Source organism: Callorhinus ursinus, unplaced genomic scaffold (genome assembly GCF_003265705.2).
Source record: "Callorhinus ursinus isolate GAN/ISIS: 27379988/994484 unplaced genomic scaffold, GSC_fseal_2.0 scaffold5, whole genome shotgun sequence".
Classification (NCBI taxonomy): domain Eukaryota; kingdom Metazoa; phylum Chordata; class Mammalia; order Carnivora; family Otariidae; genus Callorhinus; species Callorhinus ursinus.
In genome coordinates this window covers 46,498,295-46,513,578 of record NW_027397067.1, presented here as the reverse complement: position 1 = coordinate 46,513,578, position 15,284 = coordinate 46,498,295, and the positions used below count along the sequence as shown (strand labels likewise).

The following is a 15,284-nucleotide window of genomic DNA, read 5'->3' as shown; positions in this document are numbered from 1 at the left end:
ACAAACTTACATTGAGTATATACCATGTGCCAGGCACAATGTTACATAGATGCTAATGGCAGGAATATTATCTCATCACATACTCATTTGAGCATTTTCGGAAGAAAGGGATAGGATGGTAGAGTACAGGATGTAGTTGTGGGCAAAATTGGTTATCCCCTTCATTTGGAAAATTGTTATTTTAGTGTAGCAGATGAAATGATCAGGGATTTTGTTTGGTTTTGGTTAGGGGGGGGTTTGGTTGTATAAACTCAAATGACCCTTTCAAAAGACACGTTAATGTGTGCCACAGTGACATGTGTTCATGTTGGTATGACATAAGTACTGCTAGTCTCAAGATTTAAAATAATTTTGCTTATATACTTGATTATTACGCTAACAGCATCTTCTCTTTATAGAGCATTTACTATGTAGGGTTGTCATAACTAGGACTAAACAGTCATGCTTTTCAAGAATAACAAAAGCTGTAAACACTGGATGTTATTTAGCATACCATTAGTAAGCTAGAGATTATTTATAATTAAGAGTTGGGGAAAAACCCAGAACTTTCAAGATTATTGGGTATAAGCTGAAACAAGGGTGGAATGTGAGTTTAGTTTCTCAGATGAAGTTTCAGGATTCATCATCTGAATCAAATCTATTATTAAAAGCTTGTTGAATGGCAACTTTTCAGATTTCATCTAGGCTGTATCTCTCATTTTAAATGAGAAAACTAATAATATGTTTCCAGCCTTTGCAAATCCCAACCAGTTTTCCCAGGTATAACTAACGCTTAACTGTCCACCAAGGATTTCAGTGGAAATAAAACATTAAAAAATTACCTGATTATTTAAAATTTTATGAATTCATTAGTAGTGTGAAGGACTTAGAAATACTATTCATTATCACATTTAAACTGTGCTTTCCTCTAATGCAGGGAGCTTGTACTAGAACATATAAATAATAAAATAATATGTTAAAGATACTTTCTAAACTGGGCCAAGGTTGGCTGTGCTTCCAGGTATATGACAGAAGCAAACTCTGGGATCCATGAAGAGCTAAACTCTCAAGAAAAAGATTGGAAGAAATAGGGATAATGAACAATACCTTTAAATAACTTGAGCAGGAGACAGTATCCTGTCAGAAGAACAGCTTGGATACAGTTCTATCACTCTTGGTCCCATGGACCCCTGCACAGCATTTTCACTGGTGCAAGCATACACATTTATTAGATTTCAAGTTGGACAGCAAATTTTAGTTAAAAACACTTTTTGCAGATCATTATAGCAAATATTTAGCAAGAGTTCAAATAGTGAGGAATATGCCGTATGTTGTGTTTTGTCTGGATAAAGAGGGTGGTTTTCTATCATTCATGGAACCCCAGGGTAAAAAGTACTTCACAAGGTCTTCAAGCATTTAATAGTTTTAAAAGAAAAAGTTTGAAAATGATGGCATGAATTAAAAGGCTTAAGAGTCAGAAGCTATGGCCCCAAGAGATTGAGACAGTAAATCCTGGGCACAAATTTTCTGGTCACTAAATAGGTATATTCTCTTGAGCTGTGTTGATTGATCATGTGTTCCTAATGGATATCAACTTCATAGAACACAATAGATACAGCTGACAGATTCTTGTTTATGTAAGAATTTGATTGTAGTGGAAACATGCTAAACCAACTGAGAAAGGATTGATTTTTCAACATACAGAATTGTGAAAAGTACCTATTTGAGGGGAAAAAATTAGGTTGTTACTACACATAACACACCAGAACAAAAAACAGATTGTAAAGGGAAGTTTTATAAATGAAATGAAAAATTGAAACTTAAAAGAAAATATAGGTGGGGCGCCTGGGTGGTTCAGCCGTTAAGCATCTGCCTTCGGCTCAGGTCATGATCCCAGGGTCCTGGGATCGAGCCCCGCATTGGGCTCCCTGCTCAGCGGGAAGCCTGCTTCTCCCTCTCCCATTCCCCCTGCTTGTATTCCCTCTCCTGCTGTGTCTCCCTGCCAAATAAATAAAATCTTTAAATAAAAAAAAAGATACAGGTGTAAGATTAGCTCAGCTGCTGCCATATTATTATTAAAATTGAATACATATTTACCCTGTGACTTAGAAGATCCACTCCTACTGAAATACCTTGAAGAAACTCTTGTGTGCCTGGAGACATCTAGTTAGGAGACATGTCTAAGAATGTTCATAATAGGGGCACCTGGGTGACACATCCGACTCTGGGTTTCAGCTCAGGTAGTGATCTCAGAGTCGTAAGATCAAGCCCCGCCTCCACTCTGCACTTTGTGGGGAGTCTACTTGAGATTCTCCCTCTCCCTCTGCCCCTCCTGCTCATGCACTCTCTCTCTAAAATGAATAAATCTTTAAAAAAAAAGAATGTTCATAATAGCAAACAAGAAAGAAGTGTTCATTAACAGTAAAATGGATGAATATATTTAGTTTCATGGTTGCCTATTGAAAGGAGGATGTGAACTTGAAGGGGCAATCAAGTGGCTTCTAAAGCCACTGATAAATAAGGTAAAACCATAGGTTCTGATTTGCCAGAGATAGTTCAGTTTATGCTTCTACTATAATTTTTAATTGCATTACCCTTCTCAAGTGTTTCAGCTTAGGTTGTTAATTATATGATCACCCTACTAATACTTTTCTTAGTTTGTGTGGTAGATACAGGGGTATTTGTTTTTATATATAAATCCTTTTTGTGTGGGTGACATTTTTCAGTAAAATTTAAAAATGTTCCATAAACTCACACTTTGGGTTATTGTTGCCCATTTTCTTCTTATTGAGACTTCATTGTCAGAGAATAAAATGGCTTAGGGGCTCAGTCGGTTAAGTGTCTAACTCTTGATTTTGGCTAAGGTCATGATCTCAGGGTTGTGGGATCGAGCCCTACATTGGGCTTGAGTGGAGTCTGCTTGTCCATCATCCTCTGCTCCTCCCCTGGCTCTCTCTCCCTCTGTCTCTTTCTCTCAAATAAGTGAATAAAATCTTTAAAAAAAAATAAAATGGCTTAATATTCTAAATATTTTGGAGAAGATAACTTAAATGTTAACTCAAGTATAAAATATAAAATAATAGAAACACCTACTTTAATAGATTCTGTTATTATGAAAACAACCACTTGATTGTTATATAAGTTTAACAAAGAATTAGCCTTGATTAATTTGACTATAAATTAACTCTTGGTGGTTGTCAGTAGTCTTACCCACAAAGGACAAAGAAAACATGTCAACATTACTTTTATTTATGTATTGTCATTTATTTTTGATTTATGTTGTCTCTCTAGGTTAAGAGCATATTTTATATACTTGATTACATTGTAGGCTTTATAGTTGTGTTATGCAGAAACTGTCAGCCAGTAACAGAAAAGTCATATGTGTACTTTGAAAACATGGAATACTACATAAGCCTTCATTAAAGGTTTCAGTTTTACTTACCATGAGCATGTAGACCTGATTTTAAATCTCTGTCCTATCATGTTATAAGGATTGGGTTAGACCTCTAATTTTATTACTAGCATAATTCCTAGTACACAGCAAGTTTTTTGTAGCTCTTATTTATCATTCCTTGTGTCCCATTTCTGAAGTTTTGCCTTAATTTTTAAAAATCAGTCGTTCAAATATTTTATGCACGTTTGCCAGGTACTTGGAAATTTAATAATGAACAAAAAACAAAAATCCCTGCCCTCTTGGAACTTATTAAAATCTTTGACTCCACAGAGGGACATATTTTATTTAGAATCCATTTATTATTTAAATCTGGCATAAAGAATACTGGTAAATATCTGATTGTTAGGCAGTGAGTAATAGAAATAGCCAGCTAGGACCATTTGCATGTATGTAGTATTTAACCCTTTCTGTTGTACAACACACTTGAAAGGCTTTTTTCTAGAAATGCTGTAAGTGAAATTATGAATTTTTTCTTTTGCATTTGATATTTATCAATATGACCATTTTCTGTATCTGACATTAATTTTACTTAAACATGTAGTTTAACACACTTTGAAAAATACTGCCCTTAGCTTAGAGTAGAAAGAAAAGCTGACCTGGTTTCTATTTGAGATCTCTCAGGGTTTCTGACCTAGTATTCTTTCTACTCTTCTGAGGGCCAGGACAAATTAAACTTGTTTTAAAAAAAGTATTTCGGAAAAGTCCTCTTGAGAAGGAGCCAAACCTGTGTGCTGTGATTTAACCAGGGTGAAGTTAGCTAAACTGCTTCTATAACACGCAGTCTACACAGGTTCAGAGAAGAATCTGGCCATGGCTAGAAGTGTTGGCGTGAGGTGAGGGGCACATAGGAAGGAATGCATAGAACCTATCTTGAGTAAAAACACCTGATTACCTTTTGCCCAGGAAGCCTAGTTTATACATTGTAGGCAGATAGCAAAAAGTTGGCATTTTAGTTTTTGTCATCATGTGTTTCAATTGGCCACCCTTCTACCAGCATACGTTATCCCTGTTATCTCATATAAGTGCTTCTGACTTTGCTGGGGAGCTTTGAATATACAAGAACATTTATTATACAAGAATATAGTTAATGATTTAGTAAGGTCTGTGAGCCTCTTGAGGGCAAAAAAGAAAAACGTATTTGATTTTTCTTTGTAATTGCTGGTTAACCCATGCTCAATAAAGAGTTGTTGAATGAATCAATCTGACTATATGCCACTGACATAACTCATATATCTTAGGAACTGTCAATAAGCCATTTTATTTTACTTTTTTTTTGCAATAAGCCATTTTAAAGCAATGTGATCAACTGTAATCAGGTTTGTGTAGTGTCAAACTGGCTGACATTTAAATGATTCTAAATAATTCTGGTGGAGGATACTGTTCATAATGGATTAAAAAAATGGGGCCATTGGCTTAGGAACCAAACAATATATCTTTAAATTCTAGTTAATTTCCATATAGCTCTTATTTCCATCCTACAAAGAAGGGTTTTAGCCATAACTTGACCATCTTTTGACATGCTGGAAATGCTTTTGTAGGCTGACCTTTTAGAAATTTTATACAGAGAACAGATCCAACTTGTGATTGTCTCCAGAGGAAACAAATACATGTGACTTAGAAAACAGCAGGTTTTGTGTATAGGGAGCCATAATGAGTAAACTGTGTTTCAGTGGAAGTTGTAATTCATAACCAGTGACAAATTGTATCTGTTAGAATAGGCATTTATAAAAGCCTTAGAGTTGGAGCTTAGAGTTTGAAAACTGCTTGAGCGAGAGTTTGCATTTTTTAGTTTGTTCTTCCTAACCATAAAATTGATCTAGATATATTTTAGTGCTATGTAATTCAGTATATTCTGCTGCTACACCAGACATTGTTAATTGATACTAAAATTTTTGGTGGTTTTAAGGGAATCAGTAAAAATAACATTTCCCTCAAACCCTCAGTCAGAACCAAGCTGATATGATAGGAGACATGTCAGCTCTCTCTTACTAATTAGTCTACTAAAGAGTGTGACTTTAGATATGCAGCCAGAATGGCTTGCTGACACCACTTCTAAACTAGACTGACTTCTCCAAATAGCCTGGGCAGTTCTCAACAACTCCCCTGTAGCATGTAGTGGAAAGGACAACAGAAGGCATCTTCTAGAGGAAGCAGCTCCTAAAAGAGGGAACCAGGAGATGAGCCTCACGTTATCTAGATCTCCCAAACATTTTAAGCAAGTCACTCCTCTATGAAATTATAGTAACCTCTAGCAAGTAGAAACATGAGCCTATTGATTTTTGGTGCAAAACTTCTTTCCCCCCTAACTGGATCAAATAGTATTTGTGATTATATTTTCTTTGTTCTCTAAAGGTTGTGTTAAAGCTTTACTTTTGGGGGGTGGGGGGAAGGCATCTTTGACTCCTGGATAATCTTCATTCTTTTTTCTCATTTTTTAATTAAAATTTTTATTGGGGAAGGGTATATTTTTTCTTAGGATTAGATTTCATGTAAGTTATAGTTTGTTCTTTTTACTTCTTCCTTCATAAGGAATTTGCTGTAGACACAATATAGTACCCTAGCTGGTATCCCTACTTCCTCTGTTATCAATAGTGTAATTTGTAGAACTCTACTACTATGAAACTCTCCCAGGAATAGACATCATGGTGAAATAAATTCTGGAAATAGTGCATACTATATACTGATCACTGGTATGTTAAAAATTCTTTTAGTAAATCTTGTAATTAAAAATGAAAAAGTACTTTAATTTTGCTTAGCATTTTCCTAACTTGACCATTGAGTACTTCCTTAGTATAGACCTCCTGTTGCCAATCCAGTGAACAGAAAATATTTCTGGAAAGACTGCCTTGATTTCAATCCCTATTTATCTTTCTCACTTTCTTCCTGTCCCTCCACTCCTGCTAAATAGGAAGGTTTAAACATTTTTAAGTAGATAGAAATGGGAGAATAGAGATGGAAAGTAAGACTTGAGTTAAATAATGGGTCGTAGAAGGAAATGGAGCCATCTTTTAAACCAAGATTTGGCTACTGTTCAAGCCAAAGATGTTAGGTTAATTAGTATTACTCGGTTATCCCTGACATTCTGCAGAGGGTGTTCTTTTCCCCCACATAACACTTAATACACCAGAACAGAGACACACTTGAAATTTTTCTTTAAAGGAAGCATTTTATATTTAATTTAGTTTTACCATTTGCTTCCATTGTAATTTGACAGCTGTTTTCCAATGAAAATAAGTTTGACTCCCACACAATGAAAATCATCTTCAAGAGGCCTAACATTCTGTTTTCAAAATATGTGACTGCTACATTTAATTCTTGCTGTATTATAGAATATGCCTAACAAAGTTATTATTAAGATTGAATGTTTATGAACATTTACTTAGTAAGTACTCAATAACTGTTAGCATAAGAAAAAACTGGTAGACAAACGACCTTACCTTTATTCATCAAAACAAACAAAACAATATATACATGAAAATAGGATTACCATACCACCCTGGATGCACCAATCTCCTCTGATCTCGGAAGCTAAGCAGGGTCGGGCCTGGTTAGTACTTGGATGGAAGCCTATTTTTCTTTTTAACTTGTACAGATTGAATGGGACTTGAATGTTTAATTCTGGGGTAGGATCTCTCGGCTTTTTCTTTAAAAAAGAAATGCTGGGAAGTAGTATAAAACAAGTTCGAGGTACTTTATCTCTGAGTACATATGATGATTTCCCATGAATGAATTCTGTTTCCTTTTCCCTGTGCTTTCCCCTACCTCTTGCTCTCCCTTTCTCTCTCTCCACAACACACAGCCACACAGTTTTATTTAAATATCACAACTCTTTTTTATTGTTATATCCTAATTTCTGAGATGCATCAAACCTACATTTATTTTCAACAAATGACCAGACATTAAATTAATATTCCTCCAGGGCCAAAGTCAAATATCACTAATTAAGGTGTGATACAAAAGTAAATGTAAAATTTTATTTTAAAAAATAATCAAATGTTAAATACTGACATCATCATGCAGGAATGCTAGTCTACATGTTAGCTGTTTAGTTTGCTCCAGATAATTATACAGCATATTTAAAAAATCCAAATAGGTATTCACTGTTTATAAGCAGTTATTCTCAACAAGCTTAAGTCTCTAGACTCAAAACTGTAAGCAATTTTTATCTTCAAGCAACTTGTGAAGCTGTTTTGAAGCTTGATTATTGAGAATAAAATGTGTTTTGAAACCTCCGTTTTCTTGCCATACCCTTTCATGTTTTCATGGATATTGTACCAGATGTGGAAATTCTCTTGTCATGAAATTTTAAAATAGCATAGTTGACATTCTGCTTTCCATTCTTGTCAAAATGTGAAGAATTCCCTAATAGGACTTTTTCTTAAGACTCATAGCTTAAATCATTAATTAAAAATTAAGTCAGTTCTTAAGTTAGTTTAGTGATACGATAGTATTGAAGAACCTATAAAGGTTAGAATTATGATATAACCTAATTCCTATTAATCTACCTTGTATATTTTTATAAATATTTATTTACTCAGAAAGGCTATATTCCTCCTAAATTTAGTTATAGCACTCTCAATGTTCATAATTAACTGTAAATCTGTATCCCTGTTTAATGATTTGAAAGTTCTTATCTAAATTTGGCTTTCACAGTTCTCACTAATAATTACTGCATTTTATTCTTCCAACACAATGTGCATTTATACTTCAGTAAAATTCACCATATGAAGCAATAAATTTTTATTCTATATCTAGAATGCCTACCAATGTTTATTTTGTTTGTTTAAGAAATATTTCAGAGAGCGAGAGAGCGCAGGGGAAAGGGGCAGAGAGAGGGAAAGAATCTCAAGCAGACTCCACACTGAGCCCAGAGCCCAACAAGCCCAACACAGGGCTCTATCTCACGACCCTGAGATCATGACCTGAGCCAAAACCAAGAGTCAGACACTTAACCAACTCCTCCATCCAGGCACCTTCCATACATTATTTATATTGATATAGAAAGGATAGTAACTTGTGTGATCAATCACATGGTCATTAATCAAGCACAGATGCAGAGGTACTAGAATTGTCATTGAAATGATGAATTGCTTGTTTGGCATTCTAAAGATCAAGACTAAAGCTGAAGCTGATTTTGGCTGAATACTGAGGCTGAGCCAAACTTCTTTGAATCAGTGTTTTATGTTTTGGGAAAACTTAGTTGTAAGGATATTATGCGATTTGTGTGAAACTATACAGATAATAAGTGGTAGAAGTGGAATTTTGACTATGTAGCCTAAACTTCTCTTCTGCCTTTATAAATTGTGACTGACCTTAAAAAACAGTTGGTCTTAGCATCATTGTCCCCTGCACACACACAGATTTCTCCATGTCCCTTTTCTTCTCTCCTTCCTTCAAGAAAAGCTAGGATAGAAAAGAGTTTTAGAGGAGAATATCATGGGGCGCCTGGGAGGCTCATTCGTTAAGCGGCTGCCTTCAGCTCAGGTCATGATCCCAGGGTCCTGGGATCAAGCCCTGCATTGGGCTCCCTGCTCCGGGAAGCCTGCTTCTCCCTCTCCCACTCTCCCTGCTTGTGTTCCCTCTCTCGCTGTGTCTCTCTATGTCAAATAAATAAATAAAATCTTAAAAAAAAGAATATCATTTCCTTCCTTTTCAGTGAAATTACTATTTTAGAGACTGCTTAGGATTATAATTTGATAAAAAATAAAGTGTAGAGTCTTTGAAGACTTTTTTCTTTTTATTGATAACTGCAATGAATAAGCCCTCAGGGAGATTAAACTTTGTTAAATTACCCCATGTTATATATATATAAATTGTCTTTAATCAAGCTTGAACACATTTATGATAGCGATGGTAACTGGAGAATTGGTTTATCAAAAATAAAATGGGAATTAAGATGTAAAATTTAAGTTTAAAAGGTAAGATACTAAGGGAGCAACAGGTCCAAAAGCAGAAGAACTTCCCAACTCTTAAAATTTTCTAATTTTACAGATTATCTTGAAATTTAATAAAAATATCAGTTACGGTTACTATTTAAATTTTATTGCCAATAACAAGAGGACCCTGAAAACTCCCCTAAATTTCTAGCCAAAAGGAAATGTTTGATATTTACAAAAGCTTCTTATACATAGATAAGACTTGTTTGTGTCTCTTTCAAAGAGAATCAGAACCCCCAGACATTTTTTATGGTAAGTTTTATTGAGATAATTGTAGATTCATGTGTAGTTATAAGAAATAATAAAGAGAAATCCTGATCCTTCTCTTTGCCCCAGTGGTGCCATTTTGCAGTGCTGTAAAACAACATCACAACCAGGATATGGGCACTGATATAATCTACCAATCTTATTTAAATTTCCCCAGTTTAACTTGTATTATGTGTGTATGTATATTTAGTTATATACCATTTTATCACCGTACATTAGTGTATTCACTACCACGTGGTACTGAACCATGCCATCACAACAAAGATGTTTCCTATTGTTCTTTTATAAATCCATCCACCTCTCTCTCTCTCTGTTGCCTTCCCAACGCCATCCCTAATCACTGGCCACCTCTAATCTGTTTCCATATCTAAAATTTTGTCATTTCAAAACTGTTCTATAAATGGAATCATACAGTATGTAACTTTGAAATTGACTTTTTTCACTCAGCATAATTCCTCAGATTTATCAGAGTTAAGTGTATCAATAGTTTCTTTTTGTTGTTGAGTGGTATTCCATATATATGCACCATAGTTTAAACATTCACCTAGTGAAGAATGACATCTAGACTGTTTCTAGTTTTTGGCTTTTACAATAAAGCTGCTACAAGCATTTGTGTACGTGTTTGTACGTAAGTTTTCATTTCTCTGGGATAAATGTCCAAGTGTGCCCAGAATTTATTTTAAGTGAGAAATTATTGAAGTGCCAAAATATTAACTCAGAGAATAGGTATTAGGGCTAGTCATGAATCTACTGTTGTCAGTCTTTTAATCTAAAGTGAAAAAACATTTTCGAATTGAGAAAATCAAGTTCATGTACTTTTTGGAAGGAGATTGGCACCAAAGAGCACTTTTACTATGCATCTTAGAAACATTAAAATATGAGAATTTATGCATAAATACAAGATAATCACAAAATTTATGAATTATCACAGTTTGCCATTAACTGATAGGTGTAGCTGATTCACAGTCATTATATTTTTAAATAGGTAATATTTTAATCTTTTCTGATTTTAAAAGTAACAAGTAATTATAAAAATCAGAAATGTATAAATATATAAAGAAGAGAATTAGAACTCTAGTACCAGCAAAACTACTGTTAAGATTTTTGGTGTATTTCCTTCTAGTCTTTTTTTGTGTGCATATAATACTAATTTAATTTTTATAAAATTGAGGTTAGGGTTAACTATACAGTTTGGCATCTTAGTTAAAAATTGAAAGAAGTTAAAAATTGAACTTTAAAAATGTTTTTAGCCATTTATATGTCTTCATTTGTGAACTGTTCATTTTTTCCCCATTTTTATATTGATGAGATAGTGTTAGGGTTTATGACTTATTTGCTCATATATAAATAGAAAACTTTTTCAGTTGGATTATTGTTTTACTTAATATCTCTTCTTTTATGTCCCGTTTTAAATCATTTTTCTTATTCTTCGAAGATATGCTGTGATAGCATTTGGATGTGCTAGCTGTCCAAAATTAACTTGTGGGCGAGAAGGCTGTGGAACAGAGTTTTGCTACCACTGTAAACAGATTTGGCACCCCAATCAGACCTGTGATGCTGCTCGACAAGAGAGAGCCCAGAGCTTACGTCTGAGAACTATACGTTCTTCATCCATTAGTTATAGTCAGGAGTCTGGAGCAGCAGGTATTTATGTCTAACTTTGTCTAATAAAATATTTGACACAAACAGAGCATTATAGTTATCTTAATAAAAAATGCAGTATTCAAATAGTTCCTGTTATTACCTTTTCTCCCTTCAGTTTTCAGAAGTGTTTTATGTGTTGTTAGTATTTCTAACCCAGAAGCACTCATTCTTTACTGTGGAAGAAAATGGTATTGAGGTTGGAAAGATTTTATTGTAAAAAAAGAAAAGGAAGTGCCATGGTGATTTATGTAACTGATAACTGAGGATGGTCTGAAACTGTTGTTCGTAAAAGTATATTATGCAAAGCTTAGCAAAGATTTTTAAAAAACATCTTTTATTTACAGATGTCTCATCTAATTCCAGGATCAAGGATTCAGAATCATACCTTATGGGACACTAAGAATTTTGTGTCTTTGGCTAGGAATTTTTAAATTACCTGGGGATCTATATATGAACAATGTATGCATCTCCTAAATCTCAAAAATTAAAAAAAAATTCTGAACCTCTTAATATTCTTTGAATAAAAATTGAAAAATTAATATTCCCCATTTATAGAATTTCATTGTTTATTGGAATTTCAGTCATTTTTAGAAAAATACTTTTCTCACTGATTGTAAAATGGAAAAACTTGGAAAATACAGAAATTTGTCAAGAAAATCATTTACATTCCTACTAGCAGTGTACTGAGATAGTCATGTACTTCATGCTATTAAAGTCAAATTTAAAATTAAATAAACTTTAAATTCAGCATTTGATACTTTATACAGTGTACACAGATTTTCATGCTAATTTGCTCATTGACGTGTTTGTTTCCTTTCCTGAAGATTTGGGGTGGAACTGAAAGGTATTAATAATTTGTAGGTATGGGTACAGAAGTAATTCAAAGGAAACCTGATATACCTAAACTGTACCCTCTAGGGTCAGCTGTAGCCATGGAGTGGTCCATTTGGAAGCGGTATCCTTCTTTTCTAAGCATGGGCATGGGTATTTATTGACTGGTTACAGGACATATGTATTGAGTAAGAGCCTGAACTCTGAAATCAGTCTGTCTAGATTTAAATCCTACTTTTTCCACTAATTCTGTGTGACCCTGAGCAAGTTGTCTCATCTGTAAAATGAAGATACTAATAATACTTATGTCTGTAAGGTTGAAACATTTCCTGACACATAGTAGGTGCTCTGGCTATTTCAGGTAGAGAAACTAGAGAAACCAGTTACCTGCTAGAGATTTGTGTTTGTTATTAATTTTAAAATAAACATCATGATTTAGTCATCCGAATGAATGTTGATTTTTCTCACTGTCTTCACTGTGGAAGATTTTATGTTTATTTCAGCAGTGCTGCCCTGGAATGCCTTATTGGTCATAACCTTAGATCCCAATACAGCCACTTAAATTATCTTCTTAATGTCAATTTGATTTCTGGAAGTGACCAGAAGTTCTTTTGGAGCTAAGTCTAACAACTAGAATATCATACCAAGTTGAATCACTGGTTTGGGGTGGATCCAAAGTAAGATGTGACTATAGATGATCATGAGAGTGATTTTTTTTTTTTTTTATATATATTAACTAGCTTTGAAAGTAACTATGAAAGAAAAATTTCCCAAAGGATTTGAGCCAGGTAGTAGCATTGTTGGAATAAATATAGCTTCCCAAGGTGATTATTTTAAAAACTTCATTTGGAATTTTTCCATGTTCAGAAATCTTATAATTCTGAAAATTTAAAGTACATGCATTTTTACCTTCAGTGCTCTAAAAATCAAAGCTCTCAGGACAAATGTTTATGTGATAGTTTCTTTTGACGAATCTCTAAAAAACTTGGCTACTCATTGACTTATGGGGAAAAAAGGAGGAAAGGGAACTACCATCTAAAATGATTTTATTAATTCCTGTTATTCCAGATATCTTGGTATTTTTTTGTCTCCTGTTATGATACATTGAAAAATTGGCTGCAACTTTTAATAATTGCTTGACATAATGATAGTAATTAATTGGCTCTTTCTGATCGGTCAGCTGAAGATAAATAAGTGTGCTTAATCATCTGGTACATGAAATAATTTGTATTATGACAAAATTATCTTTAAACTGTAACAGTATTACATCTACATGAGACACTTCCTTATAGCTACTAGGGAGTTTATGAACTTGGAGTTAACATTTTAAATGAACTACATATTTTTCATTTTTGTTACTGTGCTTTCCCCCTTTATTAAAAATATACTTAAGGGGTGCCTGAGTGGCTCAGTTGGTTAAGTGGCTGCCTTTGGCTCAGGTCATGATCCCGGGGTCCTGGGATTGAGCCCCGCATCGGGCTCCCTGCTCAGTGGAGAGCCTGCTTCTCCCTCTCCCTCTGCCTGCCTCTCTGCCTACTTGAGCTCTCTCTGTCAAATAAATAAATAAAATCTTAAAATATATATATGTATATATTTAATTGGCTTTTGACCCCCATCTCTGTCCCCTACTACTACCACCCCAAGAGATAACCACTATTAACATTTTGTTTTAAGTCCTTACAGGTAATATGGTGGGGGTGAGAAAGTTTTTGAACAAATTTTGAGAACTGTATATTGTTTTGTAACCTGTTGTGTTTTTTTCCCCTAACATGACAATAACCCATATTTTAACCATAAATAGAAATATAATGATCAAAAAAAAAGCCTTGCCAAACATACCTTAAATAGAAATGGAAAACTTTTTAAAATTTTTATTTTTTTTAAAAAGATTTTATTTATTTATTTGACAGAGAGGACAAGTAGGCAGAGAGGCAGGCAGAAGGAGAGGGAGAAGCAGGCTCTCCACTGAGCAGGGAGCCCGATGCGGGACTTGATCTGAGGACCCTGGGATCATGACCCAAGCCGAAGGCAGCCGCTTAACCAACTGAGCCACCCAGGCGCCCCTGGAAAACTTTTTTTTAATATAAAGCTGCTGTTGGGGAGCCTGTGTGGCTCAGTCATTAAGCGTCTGCCTTCGGCTCAGGTTATGATCCCACAGTCCTGGGATGGAGTCTCACTCACATCGGGCTCCCTGCTCAGCGGGGAGCCTGCTTCTCCCTCTGCCTGCCACTCCCCCCTGATTGTGCTCACTCTCTCTCACTGTCAAATAAATAAATACAAAAATATTAAAAAAAAAAACTGCTATGGATTAATTGATGTTCAGGGTGTTCAGGGAAGGGGGGCATCAATTGACGATCTAATCAGTAAAACAACTCTAGGATTTTTGCATTTGAGAATATTTTGAGAGAGATAATGTACACAGTAAATTTCTAATTTAAGAGACAAAGACAAAACAGCCTTTTGTAGATAAATAAGTACACAGAGAGTGGAAACATGCAGATACAGATCTATAAAGAGACATCAAAAATACATTGTTTATGGTGTTAGTTCTCTAACATGTAATCTTAGTGTATTAAAAGGCTGTTCTGTGTTTTAGAACCATAAGAATGAATGGGGATGTCACCTTTCATTTTGTTCTGAAGATTGCATGTATCAGAGCCAAAGTCAAATCTCTCTACTTCCACCGCTAATTGAGATATTTACTATTTGAGTATACTCTGGAATGAGGAAGTTTATCAATTAATATGCCACTTAAGCAGATAGTATTAGCGTTTCTTTAATTTGATATACTAGACATTATATCTGCTATAAAAGCCAGCTTTTTAAAATTCATGCTCCAATGTTAAAAATTTTTTAATGCAGACTCTGTTCTTTGGATCATTTAAATCGTGACTTATGAATATTTTTAATTTTTATATTCTAGTATTTATCATTTGTCTTGGTCTGGCTGCATAGAGTTATCAGTTTGCTCAAAATTGTTTGAAATTGTTAAAATACTAATTGTGAGCATTGACCAGTTCTTAAGTTAAAAAACAGCTTTGGCCCTAAAAGAAGCACTAAGGAAACCTGAATTCACTGATAAAGCACAGGTAAAATTTGACCGTAAAACTTTTAGAAAGGAAAATTATTATAGTTTAATGCTTATCATGTAAGAAAGTGGAACAAGTACTTGA

General features: G+C 34.4%; 1 protein-coding gene across 2 annotated transcripts in view; it reads left to right on the top strand.

Annotated features, from left to right (window-relative positions):
• Window positions 1-15,284, top strand: part of RNF19A (ring finger protein 19A, RBR E3 ubiquitin protein ligase) — a 52,469-nt gene that overhangs the window by 23,565 nt on the left and 13,620 nt on the right. For both annotated transcript variants that reach the window (XM_025870913.2, XM_073893047.1), the window contains one exon: window positions 11,072-11,280. In XM_025870913.2, coding sequence (XP_025726698.1) covers window positions 11,072-11,280 — 209 coding nt within the window. The remainder of the gene's footprint in view (window positions 1-11,071; window positions 11,281-15,284) is intronic.